Source organism: Leucopleurus acutus, assembly GCF_964270905.1.
Source record: "Leucopleurus acutus genome assembly, chromosome: 5".
Taxonomy (NCBI): Eukaryota; Metazoa; Chordata; class Mammalia; order Artiodactyla; family Delphinidae; genus Leucopleurus; species Leucopleurus acutus.
In genome coordinates, this window is record NC_139147.1 from 49,109,839 (window position 1) to 49,137,391 (window position 27,553).

Sequence of the window (27,553 nt, forward strand, 5' to 3'; positions counted from 1 at the left end):
ATGGGGCATGTGCTCGTAGGTCCCACAGGACTAAACCTAAGAGCAGAACAGTTTTTAACCAGCTATCCCCCCAGGTTACAGCACAGAGCAAACAAACAGAAACACCTGTCTGCCAGTCTTACTCTGAAAGAGGTATAGCTGTGTACTTTTTTTTTTTTTTTTTTTTGGGCTGCGTTGGGTCTTTGTTGCTGCACACGGGCTTTTTTCTCTAGTTGCAGCGAGCAGGGGCTTCTCCTTGTTGCAGTGCATGGGCTTCTCACTGCAGTGGCTTCTCTTTGTTGCGGAGCATGGGCTCAGTAGTTGTGGCTCGCAGGCTCTAGAGTGCAGGCTCAGGAGTTGTGGTGCACAGGCCTAGTTGCTCCACGGCATGTGGGATCCTCCCGGACCAGGGCTCGAACCTGTGTCCCCTGCATTGGCAGGCGGATTCTTAACTACTGCGCCACCAGGGAAGTCCCTAGCTGTGTACTTTAAAAGCTGCTGCCTGGGGGCCTGGCTTCCAATCAGCCTGCATCTAGGTGCTAAGACCCTCCCCCTTGGGATACGGACAGGTCTTGTCACACTCAACTACTGGAAGCCACTATAAACAAAGAAGACTGCTTGGACAATCACAGAGGTCTAAGAAACAACCAAGAGTTAGGACAGGATTAAAGGATAAGGTTCAGGTCCTATATAAGATCCATCTTTCAAGACTGAGAGAGGTGGCTGTTTTATCTAATACATGGAAACTAACCAGAGAATGAAGGAAAATAAAGCAGAAAAATATATTACAAATGAAAGAACAAGATAAAACCTCAGAAAAAAACACCTTACTGACTGGAAATAAGTGATCTACCTGATAAATAGTTCAAAAAATTAGTCATAAAGATGCTCACCAAAGTCAAAAGACCAATGCGTAAACAAAATGAAAATTTCAACAAAAAGAAAGAAAATATAAGAAAGTACCAAATCACAGAACTGAAGAATATTAATAATTGAACTGAAAAATTCAATAGAGAGATCAACAGTAAACTAGATGACGTGAAAGAAAGGATCAGTGAACTCGAAGACAGGGCAGTAGAATTCATCCAATCAAAGGATCAAAAAAAGAATAAAAAGAGTGAGCATATACTAAGGGACTTATAAGACAACATAAAGGAGAACAATATTCACATAATAGGAGTACCAAAAAGAGAAGGGGGGGTAGAAAACTTATTTAAAGAAATACTGGTTGAGGGCTTCCCTGGTGGCGCAGTGGTTGAGAGTCCGCCTGCTGATGCAGGGGACACGGGTTCGTGCCCCGGTCCGGGAAGATCCCACATGCCACGGAGCAGCTAGGCCCGTGAGCCACAGTCGCTGAGCCCGCGCGTCCGAAGCCTGTGCTCCGCAATGGGAGAGGCCTGCGTACCGCAAAAAAAAAAAAAAAAAGCATCTTGATTAGTTGCTAATAAAACTCTTTAAAAAAAAAAAAGAAAAAAAGGAAAAGAAATACTGGTTGAAAATTTCCCTAACCTGCAGAACGAAACCAACATCCACAGTCAGGAAGCCCAGAGAGTTCCAAACTAGATGCATCTATAGTAGAGCCACACCAAGGCACATTATAATTGTAAAACGTTAAAGACGAGGAGACAATCTAAAAAGTAACAAGAGAAAAAACAACTTCTTATATACAAGGGAACCCCCATAAAACTATCAGCAGATATTTCAGCAGAAACTTTACAGGCCAGAAGGGAGTGTCTCAATATATTCAAAGTGCTGAAAGAAGAAAAAACTGCCAACCAAGGACACTCTACCCAGCAAAGTTGTCCTCCAGGACTGAAGGAGAGATAAAGAGCTCCAGACAAGCAAAAGGTAAAGTTCCAGAGAAGCACCACTAGACCTGCCACACATGAAATGTTGAAGGGTTTTCCTTAAGCCAAAAAAGGAACTAATTAGTTACAAGAAAACATATGAAAGTATAAATCAGAGTGGAAATAAGTGACTAGAGAGTGAAGCGATAATAGGAAAGATCAATGAAACTAAGCTGTTTTTTGAAAAGATAACCCCAAAATGGCCTTTAGCTAGGCACAACAAGCAAAAAGGAGAGAGAACTCACAAAACAAAAACATCAAAAATTAGAGAGGAGATATTACTACTGATCACAGAACTATAAAAGATCATAAGAGACTACTATGAATTATATGCCAACAAATTAGACAACCTATAAGAAATGAATAAATTTCTAGAAACATAATCTACTAAGACTGAATCATGAAGAAAGAGAAAATATGAACAGAACAATTACTAATAACAAGACTGAATCAGTAATCAAAAACCTCCCAACAAACAAAAGTCCAGGACCAGATGGAGTCCCTGGTGAAGCCTACCAAACATTTAGAGAAGAATTATTACTAATCCTTCTCAAACTCCTCCAAAAAACAGAGGAGGAGGAAACACTCCCAAACTCATTTTATGAGGCCATCATTACCCTAATACCAAAACCAGACAAGGACACTACAAAAGAATTACAGGCCAATATCCTTGATGAACACAGATGCAAAAATCCTCAACAAAATATTAGCAAACTAAATTCAACAATACATTAAAAGGTTCACACATCATGAACAAGTCAGATTTATTCCAGGTATGCAAAAATGCTTCAACATCCACAAATCAATCTATGTGATACATCACATTCATCAAATGAATGATGAAATCATATCATCATATCAATAGATGCAGAAAAAGCATTTGGCAAAATTCAACATCCATTCACCATAAAAACTCTCAACAAGGCAGGTATAGAGGGAATGTACCTCAATTATGTATGACAGGACACGTATAACAGGCCCACATCTCATGTCATACTCAAAAGTAAAAAGCTGAAAGCTTTTCCTCTAAGATCAGGAACAAAACAAAGATGGCCACACTCACCACTTTTATTCAACAGAGTACTAGAAGTCCTAGCCAGAGCAATTAGGCAAGAAAAATAAATTAAAAGTATCCAAATTCGAAAAAAAGTAAAACTGTCTCTATTGGCAGATGACAAGATATCATACATAGAAAACCCTAAAGATCACACCAAAAAAACTGTTACAACTAATCAACGAATTCAGTACAGTTGCAGGATACAAAATCAACATACAAAAAAACAATTGCATTTCTACACACTTACAGTAAACTACCTGAAAGAGAAATTAAGAAAACAGTCCCATTTACAACTGCAGTAAAAAGAATAAAATATCTAGGAATAAACAACCCATACACTGAAAACTGTAAGACACTGATGAAAGAAATTGAAGAGATACAAATAAATGGCAACATATGCCATACTCATGGACAGGAAGAATTAATAATGATAAAATGGCCGTACTACCCAAAGCAACTTACAGATTCATGCAATCCCTATCAACATTCCAACAGTATTTTTCACAGAAATAGAAAAAACAATCTTAAAATTTGTTTGGAACCACAAAAGACCCTGAATAGCCAAAGACCCTGAATAGCCAATCTTAAGAAGAACAAAGCTGAAGACACCACACGTCCTGATTTCAAACTACATTACAAGGCTATAGTAATCAAAACAGTATGGTACTGCCATTAAAACACAAAAATAGATCAACTGAACAGACGAGAGAGCCCAGAAATAAATCTACACATATATGGTCAATTAATTTATGATAAATAACACTAGAATATACAGTTGGGAAAAGACAGTCTCTTCAATAAATTATGCTGGGAAAACTGAACAACCATATGCAAAAGAATGAAACAGGATGACTATCTTACACCATACACAAAAATCAATTCAAAATGGACTGACTGACTTGAACATAAAACCTGAAACTATAGAACTCCTAAAAGATAACATAAAGGGTAAGTTCCTTGATATCAGTGTCTTAACAATGATTTTTTGGATTTGACACCTAGGCAAAGGCAATGAAAACAAAATAAACAAGTGAGACTACATCAACCTAAAAATGTCTGCATAGCAAAGGAAACCATCAACAATATGAAAAACCAATCTACAGAATTGGAGAAATTATTTCTGAAACATATAACTGATAGGAGGCTAACATCCAAAATATATAAAGAACTCATACAACTCAATAGCAAAAACAAAAGATCTAATTTAAAAATCGACAGATCTGAATAGAAATTTTTCCAAAGAAGACATACATATGGCCAACAGGTACATGAAAAGGGGCTCAACATCACTAAACACCATGGAAATGCAAATCAAAACCACAATGAACTACCTCCTCACACCTGGTAGAATGGCCATTATCAAAAAGACAAGACATAAAAAGAGGATGCAAGGATGAGGAGAGGGACTTCCCTGGTGGTCCAGTGGTTAAGAATCCACCTTCTGGGACTTCCCTGGTTGCGCAGTGGTTAAGAATCCGCCTGCTAATGCAGGGGACACGGATTCAATCACTGGTCCAGGAAGATCCCACATGCCGCAGAGCAACTAAGCCCGTGCGCCACAACTACTGACTCTGCACTCTAGAGCCCAAGAGCCACAACTACTGCAGCCCGGGTGCCTAGAGCCCATGCTCCGCAACAATAGAAGCCACCACAATGAGAAACCTGCCCACTGCAACAACGAGTAGCCCCCACTAGCCGCAACTAGAGAAAAAAGCCCGCACACAGCAATGAAGACCCAACGCAGCCATAAATAAATAAATATATAAATTTATAAATTTATAAATTTATTTAAAAAAAAGAATCCACCTTCCAATGCAGGGGACGCAGGTTCAATCCCTGGTCAGGGAGCTAAGATCCTACATGCTGCAGGACAGCTAAGCCTGTGCACCGCAACTAATGAGCAAACAGGCTCTGGAGCCCGCGTGCCACAAGAGAGCCCACGTGCTGCAACTACTGAGCCCGCGTGCTCTAGAGCCCATGCGCCACAACTATAGAGAAGCCCATGTGCTGCAATAGAAGATCCCGCGTGCCACAACTAAGACCTGACACAACCAAATAAATATTTAAAAAGAAAAAAAAGGATGAGGAGAAAATGGAACCCTTGTGCACTGCTTGCAGGAATGTAAACTGGTAGAGACACTATGGAAAATACTATGGAGGTTCCTCAAAAAAATTTTTAAAAACCACATGACTCAGCAATTCCATTTCCACTTCTGGGTATTTTTCCTTAGAAAACAAAATCACTACCTGAAAAAAAAATTATCGACAACTCCATGTTCACTGCAATATTATTTACAATAGCCAGGATGTGTAAACAATCTAAGTGTCCATCAATGGATGAATGGATAAACAAAATGTGGTATGTGTACATATATATATACATACACATATATACACACACACACACTTTAATGGAATGTTATTCAACCATAAAAAAAGAAGGAAATCTTGCCATTAGCAATAACATGGGTAGACTGTCAGGGCATTATACTACGTGAAATAAGTCAAACAGAGAAAAACAAATACTGTACGATCTCACTTACATGTGGAATTTTTTTTGAATCTTAATGCATTGATACAGAGAACAGATTTGTGGTTGCCAGAGGCAGGGGTTGAGAGCTGGAGGAAATGAATGAAGGTGGCCAAAAGGTACAAATTTCCAGTTATAAGTCCTGGGGACATAATGTACAGCATGGCGGATTAGTTAACAAAACTATACTATACATTTGAAACCTGCTAAGAGAGTAGATCTTAAAAGTCTCATCATAAGAAAAAAAAACTGTAACTATGTATGGTAATGTATGTTAACTAAACTTACTGTGGCAATAATTTTGCAATTTAAATATGTATCAATCATTATGGCTTTCAGAGATGGTGAAGCTGGGGAGCTCCCGGCTGGGAGAAGGACATCAGATCTCACTGTCCTCCCAGCCTTTCAACCTTCCTCCAAAGCCCCTAGATAAAATGGCTCGATCCCCAAAATAAATAAATAAATAAATATCATCATGTTGTACACCTAAAACTAATACAGTGTTACATGTCAATTACATCTCAATATTAAAAAAATGTATCAGTATTTGGCTCACCAATTGTAACAAATGTACCACATTAATGCAAGATGTTAATAATAAGGAAACTGTGTGTGAGCATAGGGAAGGGCAGAATGAATATATGGGTACTGTTTGTACTATCCCTTCAATTTTTTGGTAAACCTGAAACAACTCTAAAAAATAGTCTATTATTTTAAAAAATAAGCAAACTGACAGCACCAAGTATTGGTAAAGTTACAGAGCATCCAGAAGTCCCATACATTGCTGGTGGGAATGTAAAATGGTATTCTGGAAATCAGTTTGGCAGTTAAACATACACTTACATATGATTCAGGAATCCCACTCCTAGGTATTTTCCCTAGAGAAATTTAAAAACTTCTGCTCACAAAAAAGACCTGTATACAAATATGTATAGCATCTTTATTCCTAACTGCCAAAAACTGGATACAACCCATATGTCCTTCGGTGGTTAATGTGGGAATGGTTAAACAAACTATTGATATATACAACATTGATGAATCTCAATGGCATTATACTACATGAAAAAGCCACTCTCAAAACATTAAAAAATTACATACTCCATGATTGCATTCATGTGACATTCTGGAAAATACAGAACTACAGGTAGAGAAAACAACGTTACCATGGGTTAGGGATAGGGATAGGGAGTAACTACAAAGGGGACAGCACCAGGGAATTTTTTGGAGTGATAGAACTGTACGGTATCTTCACTGTGATGATAGTCATATGAGTCTATACAGATCTTGTAACTCATAGGACTGTACACCAACAAAAAAAACGATAAATAAATACAAATACACACACACACACACACACACACACACACACACACACCCCTTTATAATGGTGGTGGCTGCAAAAATGTATACCTTTGTCAAAATTCAGAGAACACTTAAAATGGATTAATTTAATTATATGTAAATTAATTGCCAATAAAATATATTTTTAAACGGGCAAAAAATTTGAACAGACACTTCACAAAAAAAGAAAATATACAACAGCTAATCAACATATGAAAATATTTTAACACCATTAGTCACCAGGGCAAAGCAAATTAAAACCAATTAAAAACAATCCCAAAAGTCCATCAACAGAAGAATTAGATTAATAAATTGTGTTATACTCATATAACAGAATATTACTTAGCAGTAAAAAGAAACAAACTGGGCTTTCCTGGTGGCACAGTGGTTAAGAATCTTCCTGCCAATGCAGGGGTCATGGGTTCGAGCCTGGTCCGGGCACCACAACTACTGAGCCTGCACTCTAGAGCCCACAAGCCACAACTACTGAGCCCACATGCCACAACTACTGAAGCCCACGTGCCTAGAGTCTGCAACAAGAGAAGCCACCATGAGGAGAAGCCCACGCACCACAACAATGAGTACCCCTCCCCCCCGCTCACAGCAACTGCTGATAGACAGAAAACAGGAATGAGTTTCAACAACGTTTTACTAAGCAAAAGAAGGCAAACACAAAAGAGTATACACTATATGAATAGGCAAAACTATCTTACTGATATAGAAATCAGAAAATTGGTTGTCAGGAACAGGGTGGGAATAGGGACAGCGGGCAAAGAGAAGATACAATGGTAAGGGGCATAAGGGAACTTTCAAGGCTCACGACAATGCTCTATTTCACTGAGATATTGGTTGCATATGTTACATTAGTCAAAGCTCATCCAATTATATACCTAAGATCTGTGCAGCCTGCTTTATATAATTGCATCTCAGTTAATATCAAAAATAAACAAGTTAAAATTCTGCTGAAGATAGCATAATCTGAAGATTATGGAGAGTGGTATTTATCCCTTTTTATTTCATTGAAACCTACAGCGTGTGGGAGAAACAACAAAGCAAGATTTTGGTACTGCCTCAAACCCTACAAACTATGAAGCACACTTAACAAATACCGTTAAGTCTAAAGCAACATGGGAGCAAGGTAAAGCTGACACATTTGCCACTTCAAATCTCAAACATGATGTAGATTTCCCAAAAGTTAAGTATCACTATCCTAAGGAACACGTGCAACTAGAGTGGGAAACTGGTCATAGGAAAAGAAAATATGTCTCTGAGGAGGCCTTGTTTCACTCAGTGGGTAGAGAGAAATAGGAGAAAATAAGCCATTATTTCTCAGGAAAAGGAGACTGCTGAAATGAAAAGGAGTTAAGGAAAGAGAAGACGGTAGATTATATAACATAGAGACTTAATACCTAAAGAGCTCTCTGGGGACTTCCCTGGTGGCACAGTGGTTAACAATATGACTGCCAATGCAGGGGACATGGGTTCGAGCCTGGTTCGGGAAGGTCCCACATGTCACAGAGCAACTACTAAGTCCATGTGCAACAACTACTGTGCGCTCTAGAGCCCACAAACCACAACTACTGAGCCCTCAAGCCACAACTACTGAAGCCCACATGCCTAGAGCCTGTGCTCCGCAACGAGAAGCCACTGCAGTGAGAAGCACACGCACCGCAACGAAGAGTAGCCCCCACTCACCGCAACTGGAGAAAGCCCGCGCGTAGCAATGAAGACCCAACACAGCCAAAAATAAATAAATTTATTTCTTAAAAAAGAGCTCTCTGGTGATCCACATCTGCCTCTTGAAGGCCAAATACTAAAGGAAGATTATATGACCCAAGGGTAAAGGAAGAAACACATTTAGTAAGACACCCCTTAAGAAAACAAACCCAACAAAAAGCATCCATCTACTTCCAAGAGACTGTGTGTGTGTGTGTGTGTGTGTGTGTGTGTATTTAAAATGATATATATATATCTTATTTTTACTCCATTCAGTATTCTAAAACATAAAGTAAAATATATAAATGCAGAGATAAAATTTTCTTAAAATAATGTATGTTGGGGACTTCCCTGGTGGTCCAGTGGTTAAGAATCTGCCTTCCAATGCAGGGAAAGCAGGTTCAATCCCTGGTCCAGGAACTAAGATCCCACATGCCACGGGGCAAGTCAGCCTATGCACTGCAACTACTGAGCCACGTGCCACAACCAGAGAGCCCACGGACCACAACGAAAGATCCCCAAAACTAAGACCCAATGCAACCAAAAATAAATAAATAAATATTTTTTTTAAAAAAGCTTAAAAAAAATAATGTATTTTTTTCTTCTACTGGCAACAATTTTACTGCCTGATAATATCCAGTAATAGTAAACCTGTAGAAATATGGGAGCTCTCACTGGTGGCAATATAAATTGGTGCAAATCTTCTGTGAGACAATTTTGCAATATTCATTAAAATTTAATATACAAACTTCCTTAGACCCAGTAATCCCACTCAAAAATAGTTCCCTGTTTACAAAAAATGAAGGTCTTGCAATATTGTTTCTGTCAGTAAAACTCTAGAAACAACCAAATTGTCTAATATCAGTGCACTAAGTGAATAAATTATTGTATATAGTATATTTTGGGAGTATTGCAAAGCCAATAAAAAATAAATAAAAGAGATCTAAATGTGTTAAAATAGAAGAAAAAATTAACAATATTACTAATATTACTATGTATTTCATGATCCCTCTTAAGCAATGATCAAAAAATAATACAGAGTCATATGGGGGCAATATGCTTTCTTTTCCTTGAAAGGAATGAAAAAAAACTGTCAGCAGTGACTGCATTTAAGAAATAGTCCCATTTGTTATTTCCCTTTTTTGTACCCTGTATAAAAAGCAAATGCATTATTTAATTATTAAATTTTTAAATAATGTTAGGGAATTCCTTGGTGGTCTAGTGGTTAGGACTCCATGTTTTCACTACTGAGGGCATGGGATCAATCCCTATTCAGGGAACTAAGATCCTGCAAGCCATGCAGTACGGCCAAAATAAATAAATATATAAACGTTAAAGCAACTAATACTAACAACAAATCTTTCCTCTGAGAACAAGTTATAGTAAATGGTTAATTTTTCTTGTCTGTAACATAAAAACACATACATTCAAGGTGACTTAAAGTCTGTTATCCTAAAATTCTCCTGTTGTGATCTGAACTGTCTCTGCCAAAATTCATGTGTTGACATCCTAACCTTTAATATGACTGTATGTGGAGATAGGGCCTTTACATAGGTAATGAAGTTTAAATGAGGTCATACGGGTGGGACCCTAATCCTATAAGACTAGTGTCCTTATAAGAAGAGGAAGAAACTCCAGGGATGTGGGTGCACAGAAAAGAGGCCATATGAGGACAAAGCAAGAAGATAGCCATCTGTAAGCCAAGGAGAGAGGCCTTAGTGAAATGAACCCTGCCAGCACCTTGATTTTGGACTTCCAGCCTCCAGACCTGTGAGAAAATAACTTTCTGTTGTTTAAGCCATCTGACCTGTGGTCTTTCGTTATGTTAGCCCTAGTAGACTAATACGTATATCCTCAAATGGAGAATTAGAAAATCTTAGAAAAATTCTATTTTTAAAACCTTGGCCATGAGTTGTGCCCGTCAAGAAAAAAAAAAAAAAACTTATAAAGTGCTATCTTAAGCTTTATTCGTGAGAACTCTATAGTAATACTTAATAGTAATAAAATTACTCCAGATTCATAATCAGGATACCTTTTAAGATATAGTTGTGTCGGGCTGGGATGAATTGGGAGATTGAGATTGACATCTGGGTCAATCTATTTCATACGCCACTGCGTATGAAATAGATAACTAGTGAGGACCTGCTGCATAGCACAGGGAACTCTACTCGGTGCTCTGTGGTGACCTGGATGGGAGGAAATCCAAAAGGGAGGGGATATGTGTATACATATGACTGGTTCACTCTGCTGTGCAGCAGGAGCTAGCACAACAATGTAAAGCAACCGTACCCCAATAAAAAATAAATATTTTAAAAAAATATATATACACACACATATAGTTGTGTCACCCTTTAAGATGTACCCTCTCAAACTTACAAAACAGAGAAAAAGAGCAAAGGATTCTAATAAGCTTAATATTCTCATAAATTTTAAATATCATATATATTACAATAATGAGATTTAAATTCATGAAGGAAACAACCATGCATAATAAGATGTTCTTAGATTTAAATTGAAAAAGACCCTAACCTCAAAGCATCACTTCAACATTTGCCAGAAATAAACTTAAAACCTGCAATTAGAAAACAAAAAAAAGGACATATAAGAAAATTAAAATTCAGCTTTATTAAATTATTTTAAACATACCAAGTAACACCACATACTTAAAAGGAAATAGTTTTTATTTACCCCCTGCAAAGAAAGATCCCAGCGTTCTGAGCTTCTGAGTTTGGACAATGGTGACTTAACACAAACATCCTCTGGTTTTGCATTTAACATCTTTTTTATCTGAAACCAGAATGAGAAAATAACCAGTTTAACTGAAATATAAATAAGAGCTGAATGAGCTAACAAAACCATTATATTACTTGCATTAATATTTTGGTATTAGTTTTAAATTCAGTGCTTACTTTATAGGTAGTCGAATATAATTCTATAAAAAGCCTCTCTCATTCAGTAAAAAAGTAGATAAATGAAGTATCACAATAACTTTTTTTTTAACATCCTTATTGCAGGATATTTGCTTTACATTCTTGTGTTAGTTTCTGCTATAAAACAAAGAGAATCAGCTATACATATACATATATCCCCATATCCCCTCCCTCTTGTGTCTCCCTCCCACGCTCCCTATCCCACCCCTCTAGGTGGTCACAAAGCACCGAGCTGGTCTCCCTGTGCTATGCGGTTGCTTCTGACTAGCTGTCTATTTTACATTTGGTAGTGTATATATGTCAATGCCACTCTCTCACTTCGTCCCAGCTTACGCTTCCCCCTCCCTGTGTCCCCAAATCCATTCTCTACGTCTGTGTCTTTTTTCCTGTCCTGCCCCTAGGTTCTTCAGAACCTTCTTCTTTTAAACTTTCTATATATGTGTGTTAGCATACGGTATTTGTTTCTCTCTTTCTGACATACTTCACTCTCTATGACAGACTCTAGGTCCATCCACCTCACTACAAATAACTCAGTTTTGTTTCTTTTTATGGCCAAGTGTTATTCTATTGTATATATGTGCCACATCTTCTTTATCCATTCATCTGTCGATGGACACTTAGGTTTCTTCCATGTCCTGGCTATTGTAAATAGAGCTACAATGAACATTGTGGTACATGACTCTTTTTGAATTATGGTTTTCTCAGGGTATATGCCCAGCAGCGGGATTGCTGGGTCATACGGTAGCTCTATTTTTAGTTTTGCTTTTTTTTTTTTTTTTTTTTTTTTAGCGGTACGCGGGCCTCTCACTGTTGTGGCCTCTCCCGTTGCGGAGCACAGGCTCCAGACGCGCAGGCTCAGCGGCCACGGCTCACGGGCCCAGGCGCTCCGTGGCACGTGGGATCTTCCCGGACCGGGGCACGACCCCGTGTCCCCTGCATTGGCAGGCAGACTCTCAACCACTGCGCCACCAGGGAAGCCCCTATTTTTAGTTTTTTAAGGAACCTCCATACTGTTCTCCATAGTGGCTGTATCAATTTACATTCCCACCAACATTGCAGGAGGGTTCCCTTTTCTCCACACCCTCTCCAGCATTTACTGTTTGTAGATTTTTTGATGATAGCCATTCTGACTGGTGTGAGGTGATACCTCATAGTAGTTTAGATTTGCATTTCTCTAATAATTAGTGATGTTAAGCATCCTTTCATGTGTTTGTTGACCATCTGTACACATTCTAAGGAGAAATGTGTATTTAGCTCTTCTGCCCATTTTTGGATTGCATTGTTTGTTTTTTTGTTATTGAGCTGCATGGGCTGCTTGTATATTCTGAAGATTAATCCTTTGTCAGTTGCTACGTTTGCAAATATTTTCTCCCATTATGAGGGCTGTCCTTTCGTCTTATGGTTTCCTTTGCTGTGCAAAAGCTTTTAAGTTTCATTAGATCCCATTTGTTTATTTTTGTTTTTATTCCCATTACACTAGGCAGTGGGTCAAAAAGGATCTTGCTGTGATTTATGTCATAGAGTGTTCTATGTTTTCCTCTAAGAGTTTTAAAGTGTCTGGCCTTACATTCAGGTCTTTAATCAATTTTGAGTTTATTTGTGTGTATGGTGTTAGGGAGTGTTCTAATTTCATTCTTTTATATGTAGCTGTCCAGTTTTCCCAGCACCACTTATTGAAGAAGTTGACTTTTCTCCACTGTATATTCTTGACTCCTTTATCAAAGATAAGGTGACCATATGTGTGTGGATTTATCTCTGGGCTTTCTATCCTGTTCCACTGATTTATATTTCTGTTTTTTGCCAGTACCATACTGTCTTAATTACTGTAGCTCTGTAGTATACTCTGAAGGCAGGGAGCCTGATTCCTCCAGCTCCTTTTTTCTTTCTCAAGATTCCTTTGGCTATTAGGAGTCTTTTGTGTTTTAATAGAAATTGTGAAATTTTTTGCTCTAGTTCTGTGAAAAATGCCAGTGGTAGTTTGATAGGGATTGCACTGAATCTGTAAATTGCTTTGGGTAGTATAGTCATTTTCACAATGTTGATTATTCCAGTCCAAGAACATGATGTATCTCTCCATCTGTTCACATCATCTTTAATTTCTTTCATCAGTGTCTTATAGTATTCTGCATACAGATCTTTTTTCTCCTTAGGTAGGTATATTCCTAGGTATTTTATTCTTTTTGTTGCAATGGTAAATGGGAGTGTTTCCTTAATTTCTCTTTCAGATTTTTCATCATTAGTGTAAAGGAATGCAAGAGATTTCTGTGCATTAATTTTGTATCCTGCTACATCACCAAACTCACGGATCAGCTCTAGTAGTTTTCTGGTAGCATATTTAGGACTCTCTATGTACAGTATCATTTCATTTGCAAACAGTGACAGTTTTACTTCTTTTCTGATTTGGATTCCTTTTATTTCTTTTTCTTTTCTGACTGCTGTGGCTGAAACTTCCAAAACTATGTTGAATAACAGTGGTGAGCGTGGGCAACCTTGTCTCCTTCCTGATCTTGGTGGAAATAGTTTCAGTTTTTCACCATTGAAAATGAGGTTGGCTGTTGGTTTGTCATATATAGCCTTTATTATGTTGAGGTAGGTTCCCTCTATGCCTAATTTCTGGAGGGTTTTTATCATAAATCAGTGTTGAATTTTGTGGAAGCTTTTTCTGCATCTATTGAGCTTATCATAAGGTTTTTAATCCTTCAGTTGGTTAATATGGTGTATCACCTTGATGGATTTGCATATATTGAAGAATCCTTGCATTCCTGGGACAAACCCCACTTGATCATGGTGTATGATCCTTTTAATGAGCTGTTGGATTCTGTTTGCTAGTATTTTGTTGAGGATTTTTGCATCTATGTTCATCAGTGATATTGGCCTGTAGTTTGATTTTTTTGTGACACCTTGTCTGGTTGTGGTATCAAGGTGATGGTGAGTTTGGGGGTGTTTCTCTGCTATATTTTGGAAGAGTTTTAGAAGGATAGGTGTTAGCTCTCCTCTAAATGTTTGATAGAACTCACCTGTGAAGCCATCTGGTCCTGGGCTTTTGTTTGTTGGAAGATTTTTAATCACGGTTTCAATTTCAGTGCTTGTGACTGGTCTGTTTATATTTTCTATTTCTTTCTGGTTCAGTCTCAGAAGGTTGTGCTTTTCTAAGAATTTGTCCATTTCTTCCAGGTTGTGCATTTTACTGGCATATGGTTGCTTGTAGTAATCTCTCACGATCCTTTGTATTTCTACAGTGTCAGTTGTTAGTTCTCCTTTTCCATTTCTAATCCTATTGATTTGAGTCTTCTCCCAGTTTTGCTTGATGAGTCTGGCTAATGGTTTATCAAATTTGTTCATCTTATCAAAGAATCAGCTTTTAGTTTTATTATTCTTTGCTATCATTTCCTTCATTTCTTTTTCATTCATTTTGGATCTTATCTTTACGATTTCTTTCCTTCTGCTAACTTTGGAGTTTTTCTGTTCTTCTTTCTCCAATTGCTTTAGGTGTAAGGTTAGCTTGTTTATTTGAGATGTTTCTTGTTTCTTGAGGTAGGATTGTATTGCTATAAACTTCGCTCTTAGAACTGCTTTTTCTGCATCCCATAGGTTTTGGGTTGTCGTGTTTTCGTTGTCATTTGTTTCTAGGTATTTTCTGATTTCCTCTTCGATTTCTTCAGTGATCTCTTGGTTATTCAGTAGTGTATTGTTTAGCTTCGATGAGTTTGTATTTTTTATAGATTTTTTCCTGTAATTGATATCTAGTCTCATAGCATTGTGGTTGAAAAAGATACTTAACATGATTTCAATTTTCTTAAACTTAACAAGGCTTGATTTGTGACCCAAGATATGATCTATCCTGGAGAATGTTCCATGAGCACTTGAGAAGAAAGTGTACTCTGTTGTTTTGGGATGGAATGTCCTATAAGTATCAATTAAGTCCATCTTGCTTAATGTATCATTTAAACCTTGTGTTTCCTTATTTATTTTCATTTTGGGTGATCTGGCCATTAGTGAAAGTGGGGTGTTAAAGTCCCCTACTATGATTGTGTTACTGTTGATTTCCCCTTTTATGGCTGTTAGCATTTGCCTTATGTATTGAGGTGCACCTATGTTGCGTGCATAAATATTTACAGTTGTTATATCTTCTTCTTGGATTGATACCTTGATCATTAAGTAGTGTCCTTCTTTGTCTCTTGTAATAGTCTTTATTTTAAAGTCTATTTTGTCTGACATGAGAATTGCTACTCCAGCTTTCCGTTGATTTCCATTTGCATGGAATATCTTTTTCCATCCCCTCACTTTCAGTCTGTATGTGTCCCTAGGTCTGAAGTGGGTGTCTTGTAGAAAACATACATGCAGTTCTTGTTTTTGTATCCATTCAGCCATCTATGTCTTTTGGTTGGAGCATTTAGTCCATTTACATTTAAGGTAGTTATCAATATTTATGTTCCTTTTACCACTTTCTTAATTGTTTTGGGTTTGTTTTTGTAGGTCTTTTCCTTCTCTTGTGTTTCTGCCTAGAGAAGTTCCTTTAGCATTTGTTGTAAAGCTGGCTTGGTGTTGGTGAATTCTCTTAGCTTTTACTTGTCTGAAAAGGTTTTAATTTCTCCATCAAATCTGAATGAGATCCTTGCTGGGTAGAGTAATCTTGGTTGTAGGTTTTTCCCTTTCATTACTTTAAATATGTCCTGCCGCACCCTTCTGGCTTGCAGAGTTTCTGCTGAAAGATCAGCTGTTAACCTTATGGGGATTCCCTTGTATATTATTTGTTGTTTTTCCCTTGCTGCTTTTAATATGTTTTCTTTGTATTTAACTTTTGATAGTTTGATTAATATGTGTCTTGGTGTGTTTCTCCTTGGATTTATCCTGTATGGCAATCTCTGCGCTTCCTGGAGTTGATTATTTCTTTTCCCATATTAGGGAAGTTTTCAACTATAATCTCTTCAAATATTTTCTCAGTCCCTTTCTTTTTCTCTTCTTCTTCTGGGACCTCTATAATTCAAATGTTGGTGCGTTTAATGTTGTCCCAGAGGTCTCTGAGACTGTCCTCAATTCTTTTCCTTCTTTTTTCTTTATTCTGCTCTGCAGTAGTTATTTCCACTATTTTATCTTCCAGGTCACTTATCCGTTCTTCTGCCTCAGTTATTCTGCTATCGATTCCTTCTAGAGAATTTTTAATTTCATTTATTATGCTGTTCATCATTGTTTGTTTGCTCTTTAGGTTTTCTGGGTCCTTCTTAAACGTTTCTCGTATTTCCTCCATTCTATTTCCAAGATTTTTAATCATCTTTACTATCATTACTCTGAATTCTTTTTCAGGTAGACTGCCGATTTCCTCTTCATTGATTTGGTCTGGTGGGTTTTTACCTTGCTCTTTCATCTGCTGTGTATTTATGTCTTCTCATTTTGCTTAACTTACTGTGTTTGGGGTCTCCTTTTCGCAGGCAGCAAGTTCGTAGTTCCCATTGTTTTTGGTGTCTGGCCCAGTAGTTAAGGTTGGTTCAGTGGGTTGTGTAGGTTTCCTGGTGGAGCGGACTGATGCCTGTGTTCTGGTGGATTAGGCTGCAACTCATCTTTCCGGTGGACAGGACCACATCCGGTGGTGTGTTTTGGGGTGTCTGTGAACTTACTATGATTTTACGCAGCCTCCCTGCTAATGGGTGGGGTTGTGTTCCTGTCTTGCTAGTTGTTTGGCACAGGGTGTCCAGCACTGTAGCTTGCTGGTCATTGAGTGGAGCTGGCTCGTAGCACTGAGATGGAGATCTCTGGGAGAGCTTTCACCGTTTGATATTACGTGGGGCCGGGAGGTCTCTGGTGGACCAATATCCTGAACTTGGCTCTCCCACCTCAGAGGCTCAGGCCTGACACCCGGCCGGAGCACCAAGACCCTGTCAGCCACGCAGCTCAGAAGAAAAGGGAGAGATAGGAAGGGAGAGAGGGAGGGAGGGAGGAAGGGAAGGAGATAGGGATAAAGGGAAGGAAGGAAGGAAGGGAGGGAGGGAGGTAGGGAGGGAGGGAGGAAGGAGGAGAAAAATATAAAATAATAAAAATTTTTTAAAATATTAAAAAGAAAAAAAAAAGGAAAGGAAGAAGAGAGTAACCAAACCAAAAACAAATCCACCAATGATAACAAGCGTGAAAAACTACACCCCAAAAAACCAAAAAAACATTATAACCCTAGGACAAACTGTAAAAGCAAAGCTATACAGACAAAATCACAGAAAGCATATGCATACACACTCATAAAAAGAGAAAAAGGAGAAAAAATATATATATATATAAAAGGAAGAGAGCAACCAAATCAATGAACAAATCTACCCATGATAATAAGCTCTAAATACTAAACTAAGATAAACAAAAATCCAGAAACAAATTAGATGCAGAAAGCAAACCCCAAGTGTATAGTTGCTCCCAAAGTCCATCGCCTCAGTTTTGGGATGATTCATTGTCTATTCAGGTATTCCAGAGACGCAGGGTACATCAAGTTGATTGTGGAGATTTAATCTGCTGCTCCTGCCCAGAGGACCCCTATCCTTTTGTCTCTGTTTTTCCTTTTTTCTTTTGCCCTACCCAGGTATGTGGGGAGTTTCTTGCCTTTTGGGAAGTCTGAGGTCTTCTGCCAGCGTTCAGTAGGTGTTCTGTAACAGCTGTTCCACATGTAGATGTATTTTTGATGTATCTGTGGGGAAGAAGGTGATCTCCACGTCTTACTCCTCTGCCATCTTGAAGGTTCCCCCCATAATAACTTCTTAACTATTCTTACTTGCAGTTTTTTTTCCCTTTTAATCTTTCAAACGCTATCCCCAGAGGTCTCTAACACACAAATCTAATTATGGCTACAATCTTAAAATACAACAATAGCACCCATTACTTATATATAAAACTCTTAACAATCTGGGCTCTTTGACATCATCCAAATATCACACTCTACACCCCAACCCCACTGAGTTTGCTCAACCTTCTTCAAGCATACATCTCTACACCTCTGTACATACTGCTCCTCCAACCTAGAATGCTCTTCCCTCTATTTCTCCCCTATTAAATACCTCAGATTCTGCACAAAATTATTCTCTTATCCACACAGTCAACACTCCCACACCAAGGCATTCCTTTCTCTGGGTGTTAGTACTTGGTAATTTGTATTAACACATATCATACTATATTATAATTATTTATCTACATGTCTGTCTTCTTCTCCAGACTGTGGAAGTCCTTAAAGAGAGCACCCTTAGTCACCTTTACATCTCCAAAGTGTATGGCTCATGATACTGAATAAACAAATGAATGGATGGATATAGTGTAGCCACAAGTTTGAAATCATTTGTTTAGAACTTAAAATAATTTAACTTTCACATTATAAATGATGGTTAAGCATCAAGTTCAGCTTATTACATAACATATAAGCACTGTATCAACTACAACCAGTGACAACGATAAAATGATTTCAATGAGAGTAAAAATAAGTTAGGAGAATAAAATAATTGTGAAGAAAGGGTATCTGAACACTTTTATTTCATTAGTACCCTGGAGTTAATCCTCTTGGGCATCAGTAACATCTTAATTATTTATATTTAATTTATATAAAAGGTACCTCTTTATAATTCTTCATCTGCCAAAACATTATCTCTAAATCAGTCATTTCCTTTGTATTCTTAATCAGGGAATAACAGTTGTTTTTTCAGGGAGTAAGACAAGGGCTTCAGACTGTTCACACCCATGGATCCTTTGTGAGTAGGATATTTAGCCTACATTAGACACTGTGGCATATTGTGTTTTCCAATCATGGCCATATCAATATTCTACAACCCACATGCTCTTCTTACAATGTGATACTGACCCGTTCTCCAACATCAGGTGCAGTCTATGTTCCTTCCCCTTGAATCTGGGCAGGCCTGTGACTTCCAAGGCTAGATCATAAAAAGCATTATGTATAGCTACACTGCTTCAGCCTACCTTTCATGTAGCAATATTTGTGTGTTTTCCCTTCCTTCCTCCCTCTTTTTTTCCGTCTCTCTCTGTCTCTCAGTATAGATGCCTTGGGAGCCGTAAGCCATAGGTTAAAAAAAATCTTGGATACCCTGAAGCTGCTGTGCTGCAAAGATTTCATGAGAAGGCTAAAAAGAACAGATATATAACAAGATATATGAGGCTTCCAAACACAGGTATCAAGGTAAGTGAGTGAGTGATCCTTTAAGATGATTCCAGGCCTCAGCCCCCAAGCAAACCTAGCTAACTCCAAATGAAACCAAGAAAAGCTATCTCTGAACCCTGGCCAGACAGCAGATTCATGAGCCAAGTAAGTTTAAACCACTAAGTTTGGGGATAATCTGTTACACAACCCTAGTAATAACCTAAAAAGATACCAAGTTCAAACTTGAAGAATAGCAGCTGATATTTTTTAAAGAGTTGGGTATAGGTGTTGAGTATTTTGTAAAAATAAAAGACTTCTGATGTCTTCTGTGGAAGATTTTATATTCTTTTTTCACAGTAATTAGTTTTTATTATTTTACCTATAAGTGGATTAGACTCAATGTTAATAAATTATTTACCCTAATAAATATTCATGTATACTTCCATTAGGATGGACACAAAATATAATTTACCCTATCTTCAAAAAAAGGAGCTCTCTACTTCCCCTAAAAGCATAAACATATGAAATCTGGAAATTTATTAAAACTCTAAACAAGCATCAAAAGGTTTGAAAATCAAAGTACAGTAGACCGCTGAACAATTCAGGAGTTGGGGCACCAACCCCTGAGCAATTGAAAATTTGAGTAACTTTATAATCACCCTTATGTATCCATAGTTCCACATCCTCAGGTTCAACCAACCACAGATCGTGTAGTACTATAGTATTTATTTTTAAAACTTCTGTGCATAAGTGGACTGAAGCAGTTCAAATACATTGTGTTCGAGGACCAACTGTATATACATACAAACATTTATGAACAGGGACATAGACTATATATTATTTATAGTATAGAAAAAATAGAAACAATGATAATAAAAGAACACAAATAAAATTATTGTAAAGACAAATAATGAGATACTGTACAGCAGTTATTAAAAAACATGTTCCAGAACAAATAAGAAATTATTTCCAATACAAGTAATAAAGAAAATCATATCTACAGAATGATCTCTCTTTTATAAGGCAAAAAAAAATCCATATATGGAAAACAAATGTGAAAGGATATGCACAAAAACGTTTACCAGTGACTAGCTCTGAATGCTAATATAAGGAGTGATTTTTATTTTCATTTTTGTGTCTTCCTACAGTTTCCACATGTTTTATTTTTTAATAGGACTATCACGCAACCATTAAAAGCAAGAAAAAATAAATAAACATTTAAAGCTCCAGAAAAACCTCTGCTGCAGCTTCCTGGTCAATAAATTACATATCTAAATCTCTCGGTCTAATATTGTATATGCGTGGCAAGCAGATTTTAGGTACAACTAACTACTCCGTCAAATTTTTCTACACTCACTTTTTTCTTAATGATTAAATCATAAAAATAATGTCTGTCTCTTTACAACAATCTGATCTATTCATAGACAAATTTTAATCATGATCTCAATTGTGTACAATCAACAGAGATTCTAAGCCACTAATGATTCTGCAAAGCCTATATTATAATTCCATTACAAGAATCAGAACGGACTCCTAATACTTTCAAATATTTTCAATACTCTCCTAATACTTTAAAGATCAAAATTTAATCTTTTAAGGCAAAAAAGGGTTCTAAACCCCCTTCCCTTCAAGTTATACTTAAATACATTGACAGAACTCTAACAACTTCCCAAAAACAAAGCTCAAGAACATTTATTTTATTTTACTTACTAATGTTCAAATGTAATACTAAACAAGCCTTTCAGCAAATCAATTCACACAGTCACTTTGAGGTTCATTTTATACCTAATTCATTACAGTATGCCCTCAAAAAGAGAATGCTATCAAAAGAAGATAATGGGTGGGGGGGTGAATATGCTGGATTCTATCGACAAGTTATGCATTGCTAACATATGCTCCTTACAAGCTGAAATGATCTCTGCCGTATTCTTAATACAGAACTTCAGAACCTTAATCACTTATTTCTTCAGATACTACATAGATGTAGAATTATTATTTAGGGAAACTTTGGGGTCTGCTCAAAGATATGGCTATGACTTACCAAGGAAGAATGAAAGTCTTGGTTTTTAGTTTTCAGTATCAACCTCCTCATTTAAAAAGCCAAAGACTATGGATCGCCCCATTAGCAGAATTCAAAGTGTTCACACTCTTACTCTACATCTATCCAGAGATATAAGCTTTGAGTTAATCTAGTTCCAGCACCTATCAAAAGGCCAGGAATAATTAGTAGATAATGATGTTCCAAAGATTTAGCTACAAGGATAATAACTGCAGTACAATTTATAATTTTTAACTGAAAACAATTCAAAAATATAATGACAGGATAGTGGTTAAATTAACTGTGATACATCCCTACAGTTGAATATAATGTAGTCATTGAAAATGTTTACCACTGCTTCCCTGGTACTTATGCCTAGTATAGTGTCCAATACATGTTAAGTACCCAATAAGTATCTACTGAGCAATGCTTTAAACTTGATTTCAGAAAATGTTTATAATATGTAATTAAGTAGAAAAAGTAAATAATAAAATAGTATTTTGTGGTTTTCAACCATTAATATTTAAATATTTGTTTATTATAGATAGATATACAGATACGCAGACAAATTAGTAGGATATACACGTCAGTGTTAATTTTAACTGTGTCCAGGTGGTATTCTTTTTGTTCAACTGAATTTTCTAATTTCTTCACAACAATCTAGTATTGATTTAGAAATATTTTTTTAAATACTTAAAATATATCAGAGTCTTGTCCCTATACCAATCAAAACTTCAATCCTTTCAGTGATTTATTTCCCTAGCTGCCTTGAGAGAAAAAGCAATACTATTAACTGCTAACAAGAATTTAATATGCCAATATTCTAAAAAAATTCTACATTTTTAAACAGTAGTACCACAACTTCATGTGCATATTATGGTTGAACAAATAAGAAAATATAATGTAGATACTGAGAGACAGAAAAGTTAAAAATAAGCGAAGAAGGAGACTTCCCTGATGGTCCAGTAGCTAAGACTCCGCAGGGGGCCGGGGGTTTGATCCCTGGTCAGAGAACTAGATCCTGCGTGCTGCAACTAAGAGTTCACATGCTGCAACTAAAGATCCTACGTGGCGCAACAAATATCTCGCGTGCCACAACTAAGACCCGGCACAGCCAAATAAATAAATATTAAAAAATAAATAAATAAGGAAAGAGGGCAGGCTAAAATAAGCCCTGTGGTATTGGATTGGAATCAGAAGTAACAGTACTGAACTCATGAGGGTTTCTTTAGATGTATAGATAAGCAGATAGAGAAATAAATACAGATATGTATGTATATGTATGAGTTAGTACACATATATTCTTCTAGTCCTGTTTATTGAGAGAGCCTAGAAATGATGACACCCCAGCAGCAATGAGCACATCTAGCACCCTGAGCTGGGTTTCTGAATACTATTCTTGAATTTAAAAAAACAGAGCTCCTTGGAAAGTATCTTATAGTACCAGAAAGTAAGGAAGAGCTCAAAAAAACAAACAAACAAACATAGGAGCATGTCAAAAGGGCACAAGAGCCATCCTGAAAGAACTTCCAATGCCAAAGCTGGAATACTTTGATCAACAAAACCAGTAATGACAGTAGTAGATTATAACACATAAAATAAAATAAATACCTATAAGTCCATGTTGATATATGTAAATAATTGAATAAATGAGACAAGAGGGACAGCTATCCATTCCAGAAGAATTTTAATAAATATAGAGGGAATGAAGAAAATAGAAAGTCACCAATAGAATATCGTATTTTAACTGTTGCAAGCAAGATCCACTGTTAAATGCTAAAACAGTGGGTGAAAGTTTAAGAAGAAACAGTATATTTGCATAGATTCAAAATATCTCTCCCAATACAAACTTCCAATTGTAAGATAAATAAGTACTAGGGATGTAACATACAACATGATAAAGAAATGAACACTGATGTACGTTATAAATAGAAGTTGTTAAAAGAATAAAACAAAAGAGTTCTCATCACAAGGGAAAAAATTTCTTTCTATTTCTTTAATGTTGTATCTATATGAGATGATGGATGTTCACTAAACCTACTGTACTGTGGTAATCATTTCATGATGTATGTAAGAAAAATCATTATATTGTACACCTTAAACTTATGGAGTGCTATATGTCAATTATACCTCAATAAAACTGGGAGAAAAAACACAAGATATCTCTCCCAAGATATCTATTTATTAAAGATAAAAAATAACTTTACAATGGAGTAACCACACAGACACCATCTTAACCAGGTGATCAAGACTGACATCACCAGTAATAAGACATGCCATCATTATGTACCCCTGATAGGACAACTGAGAAGGGCACAACACTTCTGTGGTATTGTTCTCAAAAAGCCACAACCTTAATCTAATCACACATGATTAGAAACATAAGACAAACCCAAACTTAAGGATTCAACAAAATATTGCCTAGTATTCTTTAAAAGTGTCATGGTCATGAAAGAAAAAAGACAAGAACTGTCATAGACTTAAGGAAATCAATGCAATGTGAGATCCTGAATTGGATCCTAAAACAGAAAAATGACATTAGTGAAAAAATTGAAGAAATTCAAATAATGTCTATAGTTTAAAATATACCCATGTTAACTTCTTTATGTTGATAACTGTACTATGGTTATGTAAGACATTAACACTGGGGGAAGCTGAGTGAAGGGTAGATGGAAACTGTACTATTTCTGTAAATTTAAAGTTACTTGAAAATTAACAGTTTTAAAAAACATTGCTGTACAACTAAAAATAAGAGAAATGTATTTAGTCAGTACACTCATAATACAAATTCATAATACAAATTATGAATTTCTAATGGTGGAGCTTCAGAGCAAGATGCATAAACCAATGTCCTAAAGCAAAGCATTTCACTTCACTGAAGGTATTAAGCAGAAAAGAAGTGGCAGTCAATACAGAGGTATTTAAAACCAGGTATACATACACACAAATAAACTCAAATTGGATTAAAGATCTAAATGGGGACTTCCCTGGTGGCCCAGTGATTGAGAATCTGCCTGCCAATGCAGGGGACACGGGTTCGACCCCTGGTCCGTGAGGTTCCCACGTGCCACGGGACAACTAAGCCCGTGTGCCACAGCTCCTGAGCCTGCGCTCTAGAGCCCGCAAGCCACAATTACTGAGCCCGCATGCCACAACTACTGAAGCCCATGTGCCTAGAGCCGTGCTCCGCAACAAGAGAGGCCACTGCAATGAGAAGCCCATGCACCGCAATGGGAGTGGCCCCCGCCTGCCACAACAAGAGAAAGCCTGCGCACAGCAATGAAGACCCAATGCAGCCAAAAATAAATAAATATATAGGTTTTTTTGAAAAAAGACCTAAATGTAAGGCCAGATACTATAAAACTCTTAGAGGAAAACATAGGCAGAACACTCTTGACATAAATAGCAGCGATATCTTTTGGATCCACCTCTTAGAGTAATGAAAATAAAAACAAACAAATGGGACCTAATTAAACTTAAAACCTTTTGCACAGCAAAGGAAATCATAACCAAAAAGACAACCCTCAAAATGGGAGAAAATATTCACAAATGAAGAGACCAACAAGGGATTAATCTCCAAAATATACAAACAGCTCACGCAGCTCAATATCAAAAAAACAAACAGGGACTTCCCTGGCGGTCCAGTGGTTAAGACACCACACTTCCAATGTAGGGGGTGGGGGTTCAATCTCTGGACAGGGAACTAAGATCCCACATGCCATGCGGTGTGGCCAAAATAATAATAATAATAATAATTTTTTTAATGGAAGATCTAAATGTACATTTTTCTCATTTTCCAAAGACATACAGATGGCCAAAAAGCACAAGAAAAGATGATCAACATCACTAATTATTAGAGAAATGAAAATCAAAACTACAATGAGGTATCACCTCACACCAGTCAGAATGGCCATCATCAAAAAATCTATAAACAATAAATGCTGGAGAGGGTGTGGAGAAAAAAAGGGAACCCTCTTGCACTGTTGGTGGGAATGTAAACTGATACAGCCACTAAGGAGAACAGTATGGAGGTTCCTTAAAAAACTAAAAATAGAGCTACCATATGACCCAGCAATCCCGCTACTGGGCATATACCCTGAGAAAACCATAATTCAGGAAGAGTCATGTACCACAATGTTCATTGCAGCTCTATTTACAATAGCCAGGACATGGAAGCAACCTAGGTGTCCATCGACAGAGGAATGGATAAAGAAGATGTGGTACATATATATACAGTGGAGTATTACTCAGCCATAAAAAAGAACAAAATAATGCCATTTGCAGTAACAAGGATGGACCTAGAGATTGTCACACTGAGTAAAGTAAGTCAGACAGAGAAAGACAAATATCATATGATATTGCTTATATGTGGCACCTAAAAACTGGTACAAATGAACATATTTACAAAACAGAAATAGAGTCACAGATGTAGAAAACAAACTTATGGTTACTAGAAGAGAAAGGGGTGGGGGAGGGATAAACTGGGAGACTGGGATTGTCATATACACACTACTACACATAAAATAGATAACTAATAAGTTCCCTGTATAGCACAGGGAACTCTACTCCATACTCTGTAATGACCTACATGGGAAAAGAATCTAAAAAAGAGTGGATATATGTATAACTGATTTATTTGCTGTACACCTAAAACTAACACAACCTTGTAAATCAACTATACGCCAATAAAAATTCTTAAAAATCAAATACATAAATAAATAATAAAACTGGGTATAATAACAATGTAAATTTCTTTTTTAACTCCCTCATCTACCTCACTTAAGCTAAATCCAGAATTTTTTTGGCTGAATGGCACAGCTTATGGGATCTTAGTTCCCTAACAAGGGATCGAACCCGGGCCCACAGCAGTGAAAGCATGGAGTCCTAACCACTGAACCGCCTGGATTCCCTAAATCCAGAATTTTTTCTTTTTTTTTCTTTTTTTGGCTGTGTTGCTGTGCATGGGCTTTCTCTAGTTGCGGCAAGTGGGGGCTATTCTTTACTGTGGTGTGTGGGCTTCTCATGGCGGTGGCTTCTCTTGTTGCGGAACACAGGCTCTAGGAGCACGGGCTTCAGTAGTTGTGGCACCCAGGCTCTAGAGTGTAGGCTCAGTAGCTGTGGCGCACGGGCTTAGTTGCTCTGCGGCATGTGGGATCTTCCTGGACCAGGGATAGAACCCATGTCCCTTCCACTGGCAGGTAGATTCTTAACCACTGTGCCACCAGGGAAGTCCCAGAATTTTAAATGAAGAAACCACACCCCACAAAATCTGAAGTAAGCCAAGGTAGAAAAAGAGTATCCAAAGCCATGCTCTCTGTGCGGTCTTGTAAGGTACTCTTGATTCCTCTCACAGCCCTCCTTTATGATTTCTTCTTGTCCCTCTTTGTTCCAAAAAATATACCAAATTAAAGTCCTCTGTGTATAATTAGAATGTGTCAGAGAAAAGTCTCTAATAAATTATTATAATGCAAATCAAGGTACTATGGCATTTAAATCACAAAATTCTATAGGAAAAAAGATTATCTTTCTAAAAACACAGATTAAATTTTTTTAAACACCTCTATGTAGGTAGAAACTTCATTTTACTTGTTTTGCTACTCTTGGCTTATATAAAAGAAATAAATAAATGAAAAAAAAGTATGTTTAAAAGGACATACATACATATTCCAAACAGTAAATTTCAGCACATGACTTGAATACAACCCTTCAACATCTACAGTATCATAAGTGAATGAATCTCAGGTGCTCTAATATATTCAGTCATCAAAGAAATGAGTTCTGTTCTATATAAATCTAAAATAAGACTTGGAAAGTATACTGGAAAATTTTACAATGATTTAAACAAGGCTGGTCCCAGAAAGGGTTTCCTAGCTAACCCTTGGTTTATTAGGATATACCATTCCCAAAAGAACACTGATTAATTATGGATTTACAGTATTTTCCCTAAAATTTTATTAAAAAGACAAATACCAAAATACTTTCAATATTATTAACTCTAA

At 37.1% G+C, this 27,553-nt stretch overlaps 1 protein-coding gene across 15 annotated transcripts in view; it reads right to left on the reverse strand.

Moving 5' to 3' along the window:
• SENP7 (SUMO specific peptidase 7) overlaps positions 1 to 27,553 on the reverse strand; it is a 170,879-nt gene that overhangs the window by 113,325 nt on the left and 30,001 nt on the right. For 5 of the 15 annotated variants that reach the window (XM_082839378.1, XM_082839373.1, XM_082839377.1 and 2 more), the window contains one exon: positions 11,159 to 11,257. The exons of 1 other annotated variant lie outside the window; for it this stretch is intronic. In XM_082839378.1, the coding sequence (XP_082695504.1) occupies positions 11,159 to 11,257 (99 nt within the window). Of the gene's footprint in view, positions 1 to 10,999; positions 11,036 to 11,158; positions 11,258 to 17,979; positions 18,065 to 19,222; positions 19,293 to 19,338; positions 20,398 to 27,553 lie in introns of those variants that run through there. 9 more of the 15 variants (XM_082839370.1, XM_082839369.1, XM_082839374.1 and 6 more) reach the window with 6 other exon arrangements.